Source organism: Thermobia domestica, chromosome 14 (genome assembly GCF_964235325.1).
Source record: "Thermobia domestica chromosome 14, izTheDome1.hap1.1, whole genome shotgun sequence".
Classification (NCBI taxonomy): domain Eukaryota; kingdom Metazoa; phylum Arthropoda; class Insecta; order Zygentoma; family Lepismatidae; genus Thermobia; species Thermobia domestica.
Window position 1 is genome coordinate 170,058,342 of NC_137467.1, and position 15,893 is coordinate 170,074,234.

General features: G+C 36.0%; 1 protein-coding gene across 1 annotated transcript in view; it reads right to left on the reverse strand.

The window, feature by feature from the left end:
- LOC145670742 (vascular endothelial growth factor receptor 1-like) overlaps positions 1-15,893 on the reverse strand; it is a 325,002-nt gene that overhangs the window by 30,218 nt on the left and 278,891 nt on the right. The window contains exons 19-20 of the mRNA XM_081739513.1: positions 13,874-14,028; positions 1,712-1,875 (exon numbers count right to left, since the gene is read on the reverse strand). Coding sequence (XP_081595639.1) covers positions 1,712-1,875; positions 13,874-14,028 — 319 coding nt within the window. The remainder of the gene's footprint in view (positions 1-1,711; positions 1,876-13,873; positions 14,029-15,893) is intronic.

A 15,893-nucleotide genomic window follows, 5' to 3' on the forward strand; every position in this document is an offset into this window, starting at 1 on the left:
CGAATTCCTTGCTTTTAATTTCTTCCTGAAAACGGTTTTCGTCTGTTAATATTGATCCTAGATATTTGAAAGTATCCACTTTATGAAAAGTATTATTTAATGTTTTAACGCATCGACAATTTGCAGTATCACAATACTGACGAACTTCCACGTATTTAGTTTTCTCTGCATTTACTTCTAAACCCATGTCTCTGCAAGTGTTTAATAAGACCTGTGCAAGACTCATTATATATCATTCAAATATAATTTTCTTTTGGAACTCGTGTATGAAAATTATATTTAAATGGTAAAATCCACAGTCATGTGAAAATAATTAGGATGCATGAATTTGGTGAATTTGGAGATCACAAACTTGCACATCCCGTTTTCCACATCGTCAACTGTTTCAAACAGTCTTCCTTGTAAGAAACGCGAAGTGGAAGGAAATAAGTGATGATATAAAGGGTCAAGGTTTGACATGTATGCGAGGGGTTTCAAAAATTCGAATTCTGGAGTTTCCCGGTAACTACACGTGACCGGTGCTACAAGGTGTTTCCTTCCTGATGCAAAATCCTCTTCTTGTTGATTAATGCCAGGTCAAAGTATATCTGTCATATCACATCGTGGACCCGGTATATTTCTTCCAACACAGCAGGGTTTGATATGGGCTAATGATTTGGGATCGTCTGGAAGTTCCAAGAGCACTGAACATCGATATTCCACCATATGCATCTTTTGTTCCCTAACTTCCCCTGTGAGCAGTTGCCAGCACTTCCTAATCTGATCGTAATCACTAATGTTTACAACAGAATATCGCAGGAAAACCCTTTTTTTTAATTCTTTTTGTCACCCGTGACGATTCGATACCAAAAACTGTTGTCATAAGGATTCTGTAGCATATGTTCACAGAGAGAGTCGTTTTCGTGGTGTCAGCTTGTTGAACAAAAGTGGAGGTAGGTTCCAGATTAGTGGTGTACACAAGTGGGTGTCTGGGTTTTAATTGCCCCTCCCGTGAGTTGTCGAACCCCCTGATAAAATACTGTGTATGCCACTGCTCCAGACAAGCTAGCTGACAAAAATGACGACACATAATGCTTTGGGATGATTCTGTCAGTGCTACCAACTAACAAGTAATTGTGTTGAGTCGGCCATTTCAGTTTTATCCAGGAGGTCCTTGTTCGTGGCAACTGGTCTCCGTCTTCGAGGATTATTTTCAACGCTGTGCCGCATAACCTGAACTTTTGTGCTGTCCAAATATTCACAGTTCCTTCCCATTCCATAACACAGATTTCGTTTGCACTTTCTGTACCTTTCACACCTTTCTTCCAATAATGTATGAATAGTGTATAAAGAACCACTTGATCAAGCTCCATGTTTGATCGTGGAACAAGTGCTGTGGCATTGCGTACGTGTCGATATGTGCTTCATTTCACACTATTCATAGTTACACTCGTACTTCCACGTAACAGGAATCATATGATACATTTTGATGCGTTCAAAAGGGAATTTACTTATGACTCACTGTCGTATGAGTTTGCACTCTATTTTCTCTAATCTCTTTACTATATTGACTATCTTTGTTTTTTTCTTACAGTAATTAAAGCTAAATAATATTTTACGGTAATTACATAGCAAAATGTCCTTCAATTTTATGGATTTTAAAGGCACAATAAGTTCTATTTTTATTTCACCGTAAGTTACAAAATAGACGAGTTTCTAATAAACTATTTACCTTCCGTGAGGCCAAATACTCCATCCCTCTGGCCACCTGGAATGCCCAACACAAGAGATCTCTTGTGCAGATTGGTCGAATATCAGAACCTTTGTAGTCGCCGCGGTAATTTGTTCTCCAGTCTGGTTGGCTTAAAGATTGGCTAGTATCCTCATTGTCCTCTCCTAGTTAAAGCACAAATCAACATTATACTGTATTAAATTTATTTGCCCTTTCATTTTAAACTCTAAAAGTGCGTCCAGACTTGTAACAAATCATGGCACAGAACATGTTACTCAGACATTTGCGGCCAATTTAATGATGTAACGGAAGTAACGCCATAAGAAATCATGTTACGATGTTCTGTATCTCTGTTCCAAGTGGAATCGGTCTTTCCTGTGACATCAAAGGTATATTATGTTATGGCATGTGCTAGTCTGGACTCCTTCCGCACATGCACGCATAACATCAATCCACACATATACATACGCACACACACACACACACACACACACATACACACACAGTCGTTTCCAAGGATGTTATAAAACAGAGGATCTGACTATACAACAAAATCGTGAAGCCATACGTCACAGTTTCGCCACTCCCACTCTGCCCGCTCCGCCCAATAAGATCGCAATGTTTGGAGCCAACATTCATGGCGGAAACGAGAGTAGCCAATCTATCAAACTCGGTTGTTGTGCCGATGCTCGGTAGTTTTTGGCTTCATTGAGGTAATATGAAGATACATATGGACAGATCCTCTATTTTATAACATCCTTGGTCGTTTCGGTGTTTTAGCCATGAAGTGGTCGCGAGAAGAAGTGCTTGCGTTGATCGATTATTATTAACAGAGAAGTGTTCTGTGTTTTTAGCAGAGATCTCGACTATTACAATCGACTAAATAAAAATGGTAATAAGAAAGTACTTTAAGTCTTTGAGATAAAGAGTAACGATAAAAAGGCAGTAAAATTAGATCCACTGTAGATTGATCAATTCGCTACACTTTCTTCATCGACCATTGTCGTATTTTCATTTTAGTTGTGTGTGTTTGTGATGATGAATAAAAACATAGGTAGCAGGACCAATTTCACAGAGGAAAATGACATCTGTACTGAATTACAAATGGCAAATGGAAAACATGATGTGTTACGTGTTATATCGTAGGCTGACTTTGTATACTTGAATGGATCACCGTAACGAAACTGAACATCGTAATATCGTGCAGCATAATTTAAGTTGTTCTGTATGAGCATAGGGGTAATTGGAATAAGGGCGTATCGACCTATTTCCGGTAAAATGAGATATACATATTTTCTGCAAGTTTGAGTATGTCCGCATGTGTCTAGGTGGTGTTAAGGTAATATCTCTGCTCCGTAGCGAACGCCTGTCTCCAAAAATAGTGTGTGAATACGTTGGTTAATTGGATAAGGGCGTTTATTTTTCTGCTCTCCTGAAAAATTGAAGAATTGCTAGTTACGCCCTTATCCAAATTTACCCCTCATTTTGTTACAAGACTAGACGAAGCTTAAGACACCATGTCAAATCTTAAATTTTTAATTAGCATAATATACAGATAACACGAAATTTTCATTTGAAAAGAGTGAATAGGAGAGTTTGGAATCACAAAAAGCATACTATATAAATGAAGATTTGGTATGAAGAAAGAATGTATTGATAACATGTAGGATGAGTAATCATAACAAAAATAGAATACTTCACCGATAGACTCACATTCGTATCGGATATTTAGGACAAAATGATGGGAGATAGCTGCACAGATAGACAACATGTCGGCATTTTAACTTCTATTTTGAGTACTGACAATGGGAAAACAGTACATGTTTTAATAATATTTATTTCTACAGATTTTCTTCGAGTTTGGCTAAAGGTATTGAGAAAATAATATAGGTTATTAACACAAGGAAATTTAACAGCAACACTTTAAGAACCATTTACATTATTTTTACGATGTTAGAAATAGGTCAAAAAATTTGGTTCTCCAAATATCGTGTTTTAAAGGATATGTACTGAGGATGACGCAAATTTGTTTCTGAAACGTTTACGTGTGGATTGCTGTTTGAATGCTTAAGTGAGTACACAATTTTTGTCATGATTTGATAACATATGAAAAATTTTGTCGAGGGAGCAGGGGTGCCCACAGGAGGGTTTTAGACTCAAGTTACGCTCTATGAAATCAATTTGGGGAACATAATTTTTCGCTGAAAATGATATAATCAAACTGAAAAATGGTAAATTTGTGTGGAGAAAATTATAAAATTGTCGGAAGCATGGTAAATTTCGGAGGATGAATGATAAATCTGGGAGGGAGTGGTAAATTTCGGGGAACAGAATGGTAAATTTGGGAGAAAATGGTAAATTTCGGGTAAGAGAATGGTAAATTTCGAGAGACAGAATGGTAAATTTGAGGACTAGCTTAGGAGAGTAATGCTCTCGGAAGTAGGAACGGAAAACACAGTTCTGATTGGTTGGCGTTATCTATGTCTTGCCACGTTGCATTCAAATTGCAGAATTCAAACGATTGTTGTTGTCGGTCCTCGTGGCGGAGTGGGCTAGCGCTAGTAACGAAAATCTCTTTAGGCATGAGTTCAAACCCGGCCCGAGGAAAGTTTTTTTTTACATTTTTATAACACTTTTTAAATTAAAATAATATGAAAATAACACTCAAAAATGTGATTTACTTACTTTTGGAACAGGTAGTAGTAAGAACAGGTTAGAAGCCGCGCAGGGCTCGTTTTGTTCCCCTTGTACTCCATGATATAAGGCTCGTTTTGTTGTCCTTGTATTCCATGATATAGATTTTGTGACCAACTTAAAACAACTGGCTAGGATAGCGCGTAAAACAGCTGGCTAGAGTAGCGCGCGAAAAAACGTACTTCTGGGAGTATTACTCTCCCGAGCGGGTCGTGTAAATTTGGGAGAGAATGGTAAATTTCGGGGGACAGAATGATACATTTGGGAAAAGATTGGTAAATTTCGGGGGACAGAATGATAAATTTGAGAAAAGAATGATAAATTTCGGCGCAAAGAATGATAAATTTGGGAAAAGAATGATAAATTTCGGGGGACAGAATAAGAAATTTGGGAAAAGAATGAAAAATTTTCTGGGACAAAATGGTAAATTTGGAGTAAATGATAAATTGGGGAGACAGAATGGTAAATTTCGGAGAATAGAGTGGCAAATTTCAAGGGACAGAACGGTAAATTTAGGAGAGAATGGTAAAATTACAGCTATACTCAAGCTCTTTGGAGTGCGATGTCCACCTCTGAACAGGGATTCAAGTTCCCAAGTTTATATAAATTTAGGTGTTTACATGGTATGTCTAACATGGTAAATATTTTCATCATGAATAATATCTTTCTTAAGTGCTAGGGATAAAACCCAGAGACTTCTTTGAATAAGCCACTGGTTATGATTATTTGAATGCATTCTATTACCTTTTTAATTAATTTAAATTGATTTTAAGTAATGAAGAAATATAGCTATCACGAGCGCAGTTTAACACCGCAGGCACTTTAAATATGGTGGAAGAAGAAAACTACAATGTTGGAGATTATGTAGTTAATATTACATCACATAACTATTAAGTTGCTGTGACTATTTCTTAATTAATTATAACTATATCATAGTAAACTATAAATGATAAGAACGTATGAGTAATTATTTTAAATAGTTATTCTCTTAGTTGATCTTATTTCACTTCGTCACTCTTTCTAGGATACAATTATCGCTGTAATCTTTAGTCAGAATAGCATTTATAATTGTTATTATTCGTAATATTTATATATTGTCTTTGCGGTATCTATGTTCCATTTCTGGGATATCATCTTGTTTATTTCTTAGCCCCACAAATTCTTACGTCACAACCACTGCCTAATATGGCATGTGCAAACATTGATACACTCCCCCCCGAAACTATCTCCCATTTACATTTTTACAAAACAAAGACTATTACGCTTACATTACAGTTTTTTCATTTTAGCATTTCAGGAACCTTTTATTTTTTCCTCCTTTTTATATGTATCTAAAATGCGTGCTGCCATCTGTTATGTCGCATGAAACAAGTAACTGCATCTTGTTCTGCTCCTGATCATGGATTTTACTGGCACTCCATGAATCCTTACAATCATTTACCAAAACTTCCTAATCATGATTCGTCAAGTTCGTCTCTTGTTCAACAACTGATAATAATGAACGAACCACTCGCCGGCCTAATTCAACCGTCAACACCCTTGCCTTTTTTCGTACCGACTAGTGCAGGCTTTCTCAACCTACTTCAAGTCACGGCTCCCTTTTATCATATGCTTTTGCCGACGAAATCCATAAGTAATGTTTCAGTTTGTAATAAGCTTCTCAACTACTTTTGATTATTGCTGTTCATTCGGTGTACCGTATATTAGATAACCTTCATTTTGAATTGTATTTAATATGTAGTTGTATTTTTTGTATTACTTGTATTTCAAAATGCTGTATCTCACCAGTTTCATTCCTCATTTATTCCAATTGTTTATTTTTTTAAAGATTATTTTACATTTTAAATTTTATTTTATATGTTCCGCTGTATTAGATAATAACTGTGAACATAAAAATATGTCTGTCAGAACAAAAATTTAAAAATAATCTTTAAATTACATTTTATTAGTACTAGATCCTAATTACATTTATCTTTTCACTTTTGTTTGCGATTCCCAGGTTGAGAAGCCATACACTAGTACAATCTCCTGCTGTTTCTCCTCCTCTTCTTCTATCTTCTTGATTGTGACCAACATTACTGAGGATAACTGACCTTATGTATTCGTTGATGTTTGAGTTGATTGTAATGTATCTTTTAAAAACTTTGTTTTCTGCATGACCTGGTTCCCTCTAAACTTTTAATGGCCCCTCCAGACCTCAATACAAAATGCTATTATTAATACAAAAATCACAATTTTAATATTTGTAAGATAATTTTTAATTACTTGGCCCCACCTATCTTATTCATGCCCCCCCCCCAAACTTCTGTGTCTGGTTGAGGGCCTGATGACCTATGTTGAGAGTATCTGTGCCTAACTTGGTTACATGAGGTACGGGTTTCCTCTGTTTTTTTTTTTTTTTTTTTGGTCAAGTACGATCCAGGAAACTTGAAGTGTATTGATGGAATAATGTCATTTGAATATTTTTTAGGTTATGTTCAGCGAAAGGGGTCCACAAGTACGTAAAATAATACAAAATTTACAGGAGAAATGGATGATGTAAGTACTTAGACCTAATATAACTTAACTAAATCTAACCTAACCTGAACTAACCTAATATGAGCAAAAATAAGCAAAATTCTATCATGTTTTGGAAAATTATGTTGGATCCGTACACTAACCTAGCCTAAATTAACCTAATTTAAACAGAAATGATTGAAATTGTAACTTTTATTTTTTTTAAGAAAAAATACTGGACCCCTTCTGCTAAACATAGGCCATTTTATATAGCCGAAACACGCCCTAATGTAGTGGCCCATGAACAAGGTGAAAATACCTCTTAGTCTCAGCTGGGCAATCCCTGATGTGCATTCGCTGACATCGTTTATCTAACTTCTGAACTTAACTAATACTTGGAATTGTAGGCATTGGATAGTATGTTTTGTTTTCAGCTGATGAGTATTATTTGTTCTTTTAAATCATATGTGAGCTCCAAAATATTTAGATATACCATTTCCAGATTAGGTCTATGATTATAAGTCGATCAACAAACATAATACAATGATGTTATAATAACACTTAATACAGAGTCCGTCAGAGAAATGTATACATTGTTTAAGAAAAAAAAACCTATATTTCATATTTCTTAATTACATTTAATTATTGTTTAAACATGTGTTACAAATCTTCAGGTAAGCCATGTTTACATAAGATTTTCAAAATGTTGGCCGTTGCTTGGGACACTCGAGAACCTTCGTCAGAAGATTACAGAGGCATGTGCATCGGTCTTCATTAGTACATTGACCGCTGTAGCTGAAGCGACAGCAAGTCGTTCCATGCACCTCAAACTTGTCAACAATGCGTTTGATTGTTAGGCGAGTTGGTGGTTCAGTACCAAACTCTCCATCCCCACTGACGCTGCATCTCGATGGCATTCCCAAACCTGATAAAAACATTCAAAACGTACTTATGCTGCTCGAACATCAAGCGTGCTCCTGCCATTTTCTGATCTCACTAACCGTGCTGACAGTATCGACCTCTGTTGAGCGAATAAAAAAGTACTACAACATAACTTTAACTGAAAACGCCGACATCTATTGGGCGAAAAACCATACTACTAAATTCTCTTAGGAAACAAATTATACTAGTTAGATACAAAGTTCTTACGTTGTAGAACGCAACGCCTATTTTATCACCTTGGTTTCGAGCTAAGTACTGTTTCTATTATACTTTATAGCTAACATTAAAACAAAACCAACTTGAAGGAGTGGAAAAGGGAAAACATAGAATATAGAATAACGTATTTTTGTTAGTGAGATTTAGTGCATGTAGCTTCAAAGCTTTACCAAAACCAGTCTTTTATCTAAAATTTTTAAATGCTTACTGTCACCAATACAAATATAGAGTACTCAAAAGAATTAAAATTAAGATCTGGAAATCTTTTATTAACTTGACTGCGAAACTATTGGTCGCATCGCTTCTTGGCACCCCCATTCAAATTTCTGTCTGCCCACTGAATTGAAAGCAATTCAATTCAAAGATGTTTGTTTTCACAACAATGCAAGCGAGCGGGAAAAGTGCAGAGGTATTTTCACAAATTTATTTGGCTTCTTTCTTTCACTCCTGGCTAGGTCATGCGTATCTATGCATGCTTGTATTTATGTCTCGGAATAATAAACAGTTCTGCGAACTCGAAATATTTTAACAACCAGTTTTAGCCAACCAGTGCGAACCGGCTGAATACCACCACTGCATGTTCCCTCTCAACAGTAGTGAAGAATAAAAGTTCACACATCGTTAACAAAAGTACGTACAAGATGTACTGAAAGGAACAAATGAAAGGAGATGCGCTTTGCCTACGTTAGAGGAAAGAAAATAGAAACATTATTGTCTATTTAAATTGGCATTCAGAATGGAGTAACGAAAGATGCTTAATGGAAACGTTTGAAGGATGAATCGGATGTAGACGATCAAAAGCGGAATATCCGGACGATATGAAGCAGTGTTGCCACAGTCCTAGGTCTGGAGTGGGCTGAAAATAGTACCAAATTGAAACAAAAAGGGGTAAATTCATGATTTTATGCCAGTGTTTCTTTTAGACATGTTTTTGGAGGGCACTGCCCCCCGTAGCTCTGAGAATGCTCCCCCTGAGGACACCAAAATAATACGTCTATAATATAATAATAAATAGAATAGTACCAGCAGTACCCCCAGAATATTAAGAGTGCCCCCCGGATCATTTTTTTCTGAAAGAACGACTTCTTATACCAGTATAACATATGGCTGTATTTCATGAAACTAAAAGAGGTAAAGTTCTAGAAATCCCCCTTTCTTCCCCTCTTCCAAGAGTCCAAATCAAGAAAGTACTCTTTTTACAACTTACTTTTTAAAAACATTTAAATAGGACGGCCCCGAACAACCATAGGGATAGATGAAACTTTTTTCGCCTGTAGGAAATATAAAAGGGGCCGCAAATTAAAAAGAGAAAACACTTATCATCTTCGGTTTGTAAGGAAACCAAACGCACCTCTATTTCAAAGTGACCAATAAACCAAAACGGTACCATGACCATATATGAAAAAATATATTAAACGAAGAACAAATCAATCATCTCCGAGTTCATGTGTAAGCAATACGTTATAATTAAATATTAAAATATAGATTATTGCATCTTATTCTCGCTTATTTCACGACCGAGAGAGGATAATAGACTGTAACAAGGTAAGTAAACTGTAAAACCAGTCCAGGATTCTAGAACTTTCCCTGAAAGACATCACAACACATAATTAATAATTTTAAGTCACAATAGTATCTATGGTGCTGAATTGCTGAGAATTGTACAATCCGCAGCAAAAAACCTGCAACATGAGGATGTAAGTTTATTGTGAAACTACGCCTAACAGCACAGGGAATGAACATAACGTCTAAGTGGAACGAATCACGCCAGGATAAACCTCGGCCTCCTCCCGTGCACACTTATTTTGGAGCAAAAGACTTCGTCATTTCACAATAAACTTATATGCTCATGTTGCAGGGTTTTTTTTGCCGCGAATTGTACCAATTTTTTCACAAAAGGGGCTGAAAAAGCCAGCGTGGTACCAACGGGCCGACGAATGACAAAAAGGGATGAATTTGGTACATTTGTACCAGGTGTGGCAACATTGATATGAAGAAAAACGACAATATCACAGTGTCAAAAACTAGCACTAAAGAGTTAGAAAGGTTAATCCTTTGAAGTTTGTTCGCCAATATTTGGTTCCAATTAGGTTATATCAACAACAAAATCTTTTTAATGGATAACACTGATATGCGATAGTTTGAGGCTTTAGATGAAAAAAGTGAATCCTATCATTTTGCACGGTGGTTTCAAATATATTGTCACTTTTGTCGCTATCACGTGCAGTTTTTCTGGATTGACCACCGCTCTCGTAAAATGAAAATGAAATTAACTGGCAGGGGATTAAATCAGGGACCCTACGCATCAGAGTGGAGCACTCTATCACTGAGCTTCCGTGCCCCCATACCCCGCGCTCGTTTTGAACACAGAACTAAAAGAGAACAGCTCATTCCAGCAGCTTTAAATCATGGTCAGAAAAAGATCAGAAGAGTTATGTTGGTAAATTTCAACAATTTTTCTTCTTCCATCTATAAACATTAAGGTTAGCTTTATGAAATAATTTCCTACGATATTGAATAAAGACGGTAACAGGCTTAGCTACAAATGTTCCACATTTCTATTCTTGTCTAAGGCTAAGCTGAAGGAAGACATCTTCGAGGCCCTCAGCTAAGCACATTGATGAAAGACGCATACTTTGAAATTCTGATAACAGGAAAAGATATTGTTGCTTGGGCAGAATTTTGAAGTGAAGTGAACAATTTCTTGGGAAGTAGAAAACACCCTGATTTGAAGGATATTCTTGAAGGCATATAGCATCTGAACAGACTTTCACAAGTTAGGATGCAATATGAGCATTAAAGTTCAATTTTTACATTGTCAACTGGGTTTATTCCGTGACTATCTCGGTAGCTTTTCTTATGAAGACGGGAAACACCCCTATCACTACAAGGTGATAGCATGTCGTTATAAAAAAATGAAGTGATGATGGTATATTGCTGCTGATCAATTACGAAAACATGTAAGATCCAAATCACAGGAGACAATCCCTGAAACGCAATATTGGCAATAGAAAACATCATTGACTGTCTGACCTGTACATATCTTAAATTGCATTGCCCCATCCTCTATTACATAATACTCTCAGTATTTCTATTAACTAAATATTAAACAGTATATACACATGTCTATTGGTTGTGGGTTTGGGGCAAAGATAGTTGTTTTGTTACATTTTTAGCTCAACACTAACATACAAACTAGTGATGGGCACAAAAACCGGTTTTTCGGTTTTTCACCGGATCCGGTTTCGGTTTTCTTCAAAACCGGTTCCGGTTTTTTTTCCAAAATGTGTTCTATTTCTGACCAGAATAGTGTTTCGTTGTTCTCCGGAAACTGAATCTGTTTCCACAGAAATAGATGTGTCTTCCAAAAGTTTTCACCGAAATCAGTTTCGGTGAAAACTGAACCGGTTTTGAAGAAAACCGAAACAGGTTTTGGAGAAAACCGAAACCGGTTTCGGTGAAAAACGGAACCGATTTTTGGAGAAAACAGAAACCGGTTTCGGTGAAAAACCGAACCGATTTTGGAGAAAACCAAAATGTCGGTTTTCGGTTTTCTAGACACCAGTTTCCGGTTTTTATAAAAACCGGTTTTGCCCATCCCTAATACAAACTACTATCTACATATGCACATTTTCTGTTCAGTGAAGAAAAAGTGACGCGTAAGATATATTCTGCCTTCATATTCTTAGTCAGTTTGTCAAAGTCATTTTATACTATCACATTTCATTAAAAATCTTAAAAAAAAGTACATTTTTCGCAGCCCTGTGTAATTATTATCACCATTATTTATCATATTCTCTTCTTCTTTATCATCACATACACATCATTATCATTACCTTAGCTCCATTCGAAACTTGTTGAATAGACAGAAGAAAAAACAAATTTATTTAAAACTCCTATAATTGGCAGAGAAATTTCGTCATATAAGAGGTCGCGGTGACTGCCACGATATTGTTTATCGTCAAAACAAACACATGTGTGTCGTAATTGAACACATGTGTTGCCAATCGTTTATCGTCAAAGCAAGCAGATCCCTTAGGCCTTAGGTCTGTCATCTACTCAGACAAAACATTATTTTTACTTTTCTGTCAGTAACGTCAGTAATGTCACCTAAGGAGAAACAGTAGAATTAACTTGTGCCTTGCATCCACTAAATTTTTCATCGTCTCCAGGATTAATACGAACCTTAATAAAGGATACATTTTCATGATACCCCCATAGATGTCACTGGTATTTTGCAACGGAGTATTTTATGACATCCATATGGATGTCACTGGTATTTTGCAACGGAGTATTTTATGACATCCATATGGATGTCACTGGTATTTTGCAACGGAGTATTTTATGACATCCATATGGATATCACTGGTATTTTGCAACAAAGTATTTTATGACATCCATATGGATATCACTGGTATTTTGCAACAAAGTATTTTATGACATCCATATGGATATCACTGATATTTTGCAACAAAGTATTTTATGACATTCATATGGATGTCACTGGTATTTTGCAACGGAGTATTTTATGACATTCATATGGATATCACTGGTATTTTGCAACGGAGTATTTTATGACATTCATATGGATATCACTGGTATTTTGCAACGGAGTATTTTATGACATTCATATGGATATCACTGGTATTTTGCAACGGAGTATTTTATGACATTCATATGGATATCACTGGTATTTTGCAACAAAGTATTTTATGACATCCATATGTATGTCACTGGTATTTTGCAACGGAGTATTTTATGACATCCATATGGATGTCACTGGTATTTTGCAACGGAGTATTTTATGACATCCATATGGATGTCACTGGTATTTTGCAACGGAGTATTTTATGACTTCCATATGGATATCACTGGTATTTTGCAACGGAGTATTTTATGACATCCATATGGATGTCACTGGTATTTTGCAACGGAGTATTTTATGACATCCATATGGATGTCACTGGTATTTTGCAACGGAGTGTTTTATGACATCCATATGGATGTCACTGGTATTTTGCAACGGAGTATTTTATGACATTCATATGGATGTCACTGGTATTTTGCCACGGAGTATTTTGTGACATCCATATGGGTGTCACTGGTATTTTGCCACGGGGTATTTTATGACATCCATATGGATATCACTGGTATTTTGCCACGGGGTATTTTATGACATCCATATGGATATCACTGGTATTTTGCCACGGGGTATTTTTTGACATCCATATGGATATCACTGGTATTTTGCAACAAAGTATTTTATGACATCCACATGGGTGTTACTGGTATTTTGCAACAAAGTATTTTATGACATCCACATGGGTGTTACTGGTATTTTGCAACACAGTATTTTATGACATTCATATGGATGTCACTGGTATTTTGCAACAGAATATTTTATAACATTTACATGGGTGTCACTGGTATTTTGCAACACAGTATTTTATGACATTCATATGGATGTCACTGGAACGCCAGGGATTAAATATGAATTAAAACGCTTCATGCAAATTAAGTACACAGTCGGTGAAAACTGTTTTTTACATTAATACTTTTTATGCAAGTCTCTTCTACAGTGTCATTATTCTAAGTTAATATCTTGAAAATAAAGTATCTCAAGATTTTAAGATATATTATTAATTATATTTACGACATATACGAGTACAACACCATAAAAAGAGTAATTAGTTTTACAATTAGTGTTTGGTATCAAACTATTAGAAAAGGAGGAAAGAAAAAATAAACTGGCAAATTTTACTTAAGAAAACTTATATAGTTCTTACTTTTAAGAGAAGCTAAGCTGGAGTTTACCTGATGCTGGTGGTGAGACGACGCTCGTGTCTGTGTTGATAATCTCGATCGCTCCAGTGTTGGGCCCAGAACTGTCGTTTGCACTGTTTTCTACGATTGGCTCACTTCGCTCACTGGATGAGGTATTACTAAAGGCAAGCGCCGTATAGCTTATCCTGACAAACAGTAAATTGAAGAAGGTAGGATGTTATTACAGTGTTATCCATTCTAAACCATCTAAACAGATTCTGTCGAATGTAATACAGTGAAAGAAGTCTTTGTACAGTTGGGACTGTCATATAGATTAGAAATGCATTGGTACCAGATAAATAATATGTGTATTGTACTAGCAATAGAATGACAAGGGTGTAACAGACATCTAACATATCTTTCTCCTCCAGTTGGCACAACAGCGCTGAGCTCCTCCCATTTGTAGATCACGATGACAGTTATGACTAATGTCCGGATTTGTATGTAATTACATATTTTTTCCTTCATATGTAGGTTCGTCAAATCCTTAAATGTTTGTGATTCACACCTATAGGGTGCTTCAACTCGAGTTTCATATTACATATTTTTACATATTTTGACCAATATTACATATTTCTATGGTTTCTACATTTTTTTTACATAAAACTGTCTTAAAATTTTGTGTTTTCTGAAATTTTAATTTAAAATAAAAAAAATTAACTCTCCAACTGTGCATGGCTTGCATCTAGATTCAATTTTCTCATGTCTATCCTTTCGTTTCTTTACCGAAAGAAAAATCTCACTCTTTTTCTTTTATTTGTCAAACTATGTTTCGCAGAATTTTCGCCGATAACAAAATATATATATATATATATATATATATATATATATATATATATATATATATATATATATATATATATATATATAAGAAGAAACAAGTAAAAATCCTCCCGGATTGTTATCGGAGGTCGGACGGGAAAATATGAAAGCAAATCCTGCAATTCAAGTTAAAACTATATGCTAGTGTGCTTCCAGGAATTTACTGCAAGAGTTCGTTCCAAGAAGCTGGCGACAATGGCAATATCATAGCAGGTAACATAAGCTTTCAAAGAACTTCGCTTGTTCAACTGAATGACAGGAGGACATTACTCTAGTATTGCAGATGCAAAATGCACATGTTCTGTATTAACCGTCGAAGTTAGACATGGCTCCGGTTGCCTCAACTGTAGCCGCGAAATTGTGGTCGTAGGTAACTATCGATGATGCGTTTACTACGGACGGTAAAGTGGTGTTGTGCCAAGTGTGTGATAAAAAAAAATGGATGTTCAATAAAATCTCAGTTAGAACATGTACGAAGTGTAGCCATACAAGAAATAAACATTTGCGAACTGCAAAAAAACAAGTACTCTTGACACAAATGCATCAAGATACTTCAGTGAGTGAGTTTTTCAAAGACTTGTGCCAAACAATGATAGCAGTAAACATTTCTTGGAACAAAGTTCAAGTGACAAAATACCATGCTTCTCTGGAGAAGTACTGTGGGCGTCAATTCCTGACGAATGTACTCTTCAAAAGTGTTATCTCGAAGTTTGTTATAGGGAGGCTATAGATACCATTAGGGCAGAAATAGGTAGTTTATATATATTTGGATTTCTATGGACAAAACAACAGACGTTTTTGGACGTTATGTAGCAAATTTAGTGATTGGAAAGTTAAGTGAAGATGCTCCATCTAAATCGTATCTTATTGCGAGTAAATTGCTGGAACGCACGAATCATTCCACGATCGCTCGCTTTGTAAATGATAGTCTTAAAGTGTTGTGTCCGGGAGGAGTTCAGGAAGAAAAAGTCCTTGTTCTCTATACAGACAGTGCAGCGTACATGTTAAAAGCGACTAGAGCACTTACAGTATTTTTACCCTCCCTTAATTCATTTCACCTGTATGGCCCATGCTCTTCAGCGTGTTGCTGAAGAGGTGAGATACAACTTTTGTGAAGTATATCAACTAGTTTCTTCCACGAAAAAAAAAAAATGTTTGTTAAGGCGCCACAACGTGTTCAAGTTTACAG